Source organism: Pteropus alecto, unplaced genomic scaffold (genome assembly GCF_000325575.1).
Source record: "Pteropus alecto unplaced genomic scaffold, ASM32557v1 scaffold24, whole genome shotgun sequence".
Classification (NCBI taxonomy): Eukaryota; Metazoa; Chordata; class Mammalia; order Chiroptera; family Pteropodidae; genus Pteropus; species Pteropus alecto.
In genome coordinates this window covers 12422596-12428721 of record NW_006439192.1, presented here as the reverse complement: position 1 = coordinate 12428721, position 6126 = coordinate 12422596, and the positions used below count along the sequence as shown (strand labels likewise).

General features: G+C 33.0%; 1 protein-coding gene across 1 annotated transcript in view; it reads left to right on the top strand.

Moving 5' to 3' along the window:
• DLC1 (DLC1 Rho GTPase activating protein) overlaps positions 1-6126 on the top strand; it is a 343953-nt gene that overhangs the window by 85464 nt on the left and 252363 nt on the right. Inside the window, exon 4 of the mRNA XM_006916352.3 lies at positions 4170-4310. Coding sequence (XP_006916414.1) covers positions 4170-4310 — 141 coding nt within the window. The remainder of the gene's footprint in view (positions 1-4169; positions 4311-6126) is intronic.

Sequence of the window (6126 nt, the reverse complement as noted above, 5' to 3'; positions counted from 1 at the left end):
TGTGAGAAAATGCTAGAGTGAGTTCTACCTATAATAAAGGATGTGAACAATAATGTAGGCTAGTCTTTAAGAGTGACTTCAAGGTGAAAAATATATATATACTAAAATTAGGGTAGAGGTAAAGATTTAAAGGAGGCTGTCTGTGGGGGTCTGTCCTGACTCTGCTAACTCACTTGTGGCCCTTCCCCCTCCCCATCAGTTTCTGTGAATTTGGTCAAGTTCCTCACCTAAAGTCTTGGTTTCATTATTTATCAAATGATAATAATAATATATTACCCTCCACATAGAATTGTTGAACACTGAAGCAGAGAATAGATGTAAAGTTTTGTCCTTAAAAAGTAAAAACACAATAAATGGTATATTTTTAACTGTTTATTATTTTACCTCACAATTATTGTTTGTTAGAAAGATATAAGGTTACCCTGCTAATCAAAATATAAACAAGAAGGCAAAATTAATGCAAAAGATTTCCAATATTCATATAGGCCAAGTGTAAAAGGCTTATAAATTACCTGCTATTTATAAGTATACATTTGATGTTTATAAATTTTCCTTCTATGTGTGCCTATTCGTTTTATGTTTATTCTATTTGAAATTTTAATGAATCATAGTTCTCTTATTTTAAAAAATTATTTGTTTTTTCCATACAGAAACAGAATAGATGGCCCCTGATCTGAAATTACTCAGGGCATGAGAAATTTGTTTAGGTATATGTTTTACACACACATACAACACACACACACACACATACAACACACACACACACATACTTAAAGAATATAGTATTGCTTTTCATATTCATTATCATTGTGTATGTCTTTTGCACTCTTTCTTTTTTTTAATACTTGTATCCTACTTTTTTCTTTTGTTCTTTTTTTGCAGTTTTATTGAGATATAATTGACATATAATATTGTAAACATTTAAAGTGTACAACTTGATGATTTGACACACATATATTGCAAAATAATTACCACGATAAGGTAACACAGACATCACTTCATGTCATTACAGTTTGTGTGTGTGTGTGTGTGTGTGTGTGTGTGTATGGTGAGAATTTTAAAGATCTAGTCTCTTAGCAACTTTCAAGTAAATAATACTCGTATTGTTATCATCCTATTCTTTTCTATGAGTTTGGCTTTTTTTTTAGAGTCTACCTATAAGTAGGGTCATACAGTATTTATGTTTCTGTCTCCTTATTTCACTTTGCATAATGCTTTTAATGCTTTCGAAGTTCATCATGCTGTCAGAAAAGGCAAGATTTCCTTCTTTTCTATGGCTAAATTATATTACATTATATATGCATGTGTGTATGTATACATATGTAAATAAATATATATGTATATATATATCTCTCTCACATATTCTTTCTTCGTCTATTGATGGACACAGGTTGTTTCTATGTATTGGTTATTGTGAATAATGTTGCAATGAACACAAGGATGCAGATATCTCTTCAAGACAGTGAATTTGTTTCCTTTGAATAAATACCCAGGAGTAAGATTGCTGAATCATTTGATAGTTCTATTTTTCACATTTTGAGGAACCTCCATATGGTTTTCTATAGTGGCTGTACTGATATACATTCCCACCAACAGTACACAAGGGTTTTCTTTTCTACACATCCACATCAACACTTATTTCTTGTCTTTCTGATAATAGCCGTTCTAACAGATGTGAGGTAATATCTCATTGTGGTTTTGATTTGCATTTCCCTAATAATTAGTGATCTCAAGCATTTTTTTATGTACCTGCTAGTCATCTGTGTGTCTTTGGGGTGGGGGGGAAGTGGGGAGGGAAGTCTATTCAGGTATTCTACCCATTTTTAATCAGATTATTTTTGCTATTGAGTTGTATGAAATTTTTTATATGTTTTACATATTAATCCTTTACCTGATATATGGTTGCAAATATTCTCTTCCTGCCAATTCTTTAGGTTGCCTCTTCATTCCAGAATTGTTTCTTTTGCTATGCAGAAGGTTTTTTAGTTGATATAGTCCCACTTATTTATTTTTGCTTTTATTTCTTGTGTTTGCTGTTGTATCAAAAAAATCATTGCCAAGACAAATGTCAAAGAGGTTTTTTTGGTATGCTTTCTTCTTGGAGTTTTACAGTTTCAGATCTTACATTTAAAGCTTTAATTGATTTTGAGTTAATTTTTATGAATGGTGTAAGCTAGGGGTTCGATTTTATTCATTTGCATGAGAATATCCTTTTCCCAAAACCATTTATTGAAAAGACCATTTTTTTCTCATCAAATATTCACGGCTCCCTTGTTAAATATTAGTTGACCATATGTGCATGTGTTTATTTCTGGATTCTTTATTCCACTGGTCTATGTGTCTGTTTTTAATGCCAGTACCATGTTGTTTTGATTACTATAGCTTTGTAATACAGTTTGAAATCAGGAAGTGTGATGCCTTCAACTTTGTTCTTTCTCAGAATTGCTTTGGCTATTCAGGGTCTTTTGTGGTTCCATAGAAATTTTAGGATTTTTTTCTATTTCTATAAAAGTGTCATTGGAATTTTGGCAGGATTGCACTGAATCCATGGATTACTTAGGGTAGTATGGACATTTTCATAACTTTAATTCTAATGCAATATCATAAGATATCTTTCCACTTATTTGTGTCTTCTATTTCTTTCATCAATATATTATAGTTTCCAGGGTATGGATTGTTCTAGTTATTCTTTCATAAAACAATATTTAATGAGCATGTTCTAGGTGCTGGCACTATTCAAAGATCTGGGGATGTATCACTGACATGCAAATCCCCTGCTTTTGTGATACATAGACTCCAGTAGAGGGAGACAGGCAAGAATTACAAAAAAAGCAATGAATGAAGATGAATAGATAGCGGATAGGTATGTTTGGGGAGGGGAGGAGCAGGGAAGAGAGAGAGAGAGAAAGGAAGGAAAGGAGAAAGAAAATGGATAAACATAATTGATATGTGCTAGATAAGCAAGGTAATGGGATTGTAAAATAGAGAATGATATGCTGTGGAGGTTTAGGGGAAGAAACTACTTCATCTTGAAATGTCAAAAGACGCTTCTTTGGAGTAGTGATTTTCAAACTGAGATGTGAGTGACAAGAAAAAGCCAGGAAAAAAAAATTCGGGGGCAAGGAACAAGAAAGGACATAGTCCCTGCCATAGAAACCAACTGGTGTACCCAAAGGGCTGACAAATAGCACATACTAAGAAACAAGAGAATGGAGGAACATAAATTGGGGTACAAGGTAGATGGTATTTGACTATGTGAACCATGTTAAAGATGAGATGTAGAAAGAGTAGATGCAAATATACTTAACTCATAATTTTCTCAAGTGAAAATCGTAGAGTGATAAATCCATTTACTCCGTCCCTTCTGCATTCTCCTAACCCTCATCTTTTCTCTGTGCTGTCAGGCCACTGTATAACACAAAGAAAGCATTTAATATATTGAATGCACAGACTTTGGAGAGTTTATCAAGTAATTGCATTCATTCAGCAGGTGTCTTATCCATATACTATGTACTAGTTACTAATAACAAATTTATAGTAATGGCGAACATTTAATGAAAATTATCATATGTCAGTTACGTGTACTTTGCGTATATCTTAGTTCATCCTCATGAAACTCTTTGAGTGTGTGCTATTATTATACTCAGTCTCAAATGAGGAAATTGAATTGCATGTGACAAAGCATAATTTCTGCCCTCAAATATCTTATAGTTCATTAGATAGACAAACTGTTGCACTAAATAAATTCAGATCATTGTAGTAGGTGTCACCATGGAGATCTGGTGGGAACATAGAAGAGAGAGGTACGAGAAACAAGAGCTGTCTTTTCATTTGACATCCACAATGACCCTACTGCATAATGGGTGTTAAGTGAGTTACTCAAGGACACACAGTTGCCCCTCAATTCACAATCAGCTGTCAAATTACCAAAGTTGTATATTACCTTTTTCACCAATATTTGCCTTCTAAAACCAGACCCTCTGAAGAGTACAATTGTTATTACAAAATAATGCATGATTATGGTTGACACGTCAATGTCAGTTGTCAGCAACTTTTTAGTGTCTCAGTGTGTGCTGGGAGAAGGAGAGAGTGGAAAAGTGCTGTTGGCAGGGAGAAAAGCATGTAGAGAAGATGTGCATGCCCTTCACATCAATGCATTTTTTTAATAGGATCTGGAGTCAGGATCTGAAAGTGGAGCAGACACCATTTCAGTAAATCAAGCACAAACAAATTTGTCTTCTAACATCGAGTCCACTGACCTGCCATCTTCCACCCCAGTGGCCAGTTCTGGAACTAAACCCAAGTCTACGGTAAGTTGTAAATTATAGCAGTCGGTTTCAGCATGAAGTGTTGATCATCAGGTAAGAGTTGATATTTCATCCATTCAATGTAGCAGAAATACTTTTAATTGTAGTGACTTAATAGTATTTAATTAAGTACAACCCAACACATCATTTTATAAAGGATAACACAAGTACTTTGCTAAAATAGGTCATGGATTCAGAATTATTCAAATATGGTATTACATTTTGTTGCTGGATACGCAGAACTTTAAAGAATCAAGAATGCAAAAATCTGAAGATGGCTCTCCCCACATTATTATCCTGACCACACAGCTTACCAGTTGGAATATTGTCTCTCTAAGTTTAGATAGATAGATGTTAGATGATAGACAGATGATATAGATGATAGAGATGATAGATAGATTAGATAGATAGATAGATAGATAGATAGATAGATAGATAGATAGATAGATAGATAGATAGATGATAGACATATAAAATCACACATATCATCAAATTTATGTGGGTATTAAATGACATAGCTCCTGTAAAGTGCTTAGTAAAATGCTTGGCACAGAATAAATACTGAATAAATGTAAGCTACTATCATTATCATGATGTTTCATTGACTTTACAATTCTAATAAAGGAAATGAAAAGGAGAATTACCACATATAATATTATAGCATGGTGGATTGTGAATAAAAAACTTTTTCCTGAAGTAAAAAGTTGAACTGCACAGGAAAACAGTATTTGACTCTAAAAGGTAACATTTATGGAGGAAGTAATTACTACTTCAAATATCTAAAGTCTCAGCAGCTCCAAAATAACCTATCCTAGTTCAGTGAAAATCACAGAGTTGTATTATTTTTTTTAATGTGCATGTTAGCTTAACACAGAGAAACAAGTTTGGATTGCTTGTTTGCCTGTCTTTAAAATAAAAGACATGTCTGAAATAAGACTCAAAAGAGAATACTCTGAATTTAAAACATAGTAAATATATTAATTTACAATAACTTCTAAAGCATTTTTGTTGGAATAAATATTTATTGAACACCTACTGCATGCCATGCGTTACGCTAGATGAAAAAGACTGGGAATAAAACATATTCTCTGTCTTTAAACAGCTCACAGTCTAGCAAAAGGAGGTAGTGATGTAAAGAGTGAAATGCAATAATATGCCATACGATGGTACTGTAGACATTGGAAATAAGAAGAACCAATGACATACTACACAATACTGCTTTGCACTACACTGAAATAATAGGGTCAAAAATAATGTGTGCCAACAGGCTGGCTTCAATGAAATGCTGCTCCTCTTTTTCATAATGGGTAAAGAAGGTTGAAATGCAAAATTATAAAATGAAATTCGATGATCTCATTTTACCACATTCTTATTATGGAAAAAATAAAAGCCACTCAACATTTTTAACTTGAAGATTTGGGAAATATTGGTGCATTGGTACTTTGAACATTGGGGACGAGTGTGGGGCTGGCATAAGGAAGTAGAAAGGAAGGTAAATTCCTTTTTAAAGGTATTTGTGTTTAAATTTGCTTTTTATTATCTGCTTTTATCCTGAAGAGCAGTTCCTTTCATTTCTATTTATTCTATGTTTATCTTTTACTTTATAATAATTATCATTGGCATCCACTATTTCTTCCTTGAAACATCCACTATTGGCATTCACTATTTCTCCCTTTATAGCTACCTTATAAATAATTAGTAACAATTTACACAACTCTGTGTGTAAGTTCCTTAGCCTTTCTTCAATATTCCTATGTTTATAAATGTGGTCAATATATTTCTACTGAAATATATACATATTTTTTATAGCAACTATCTT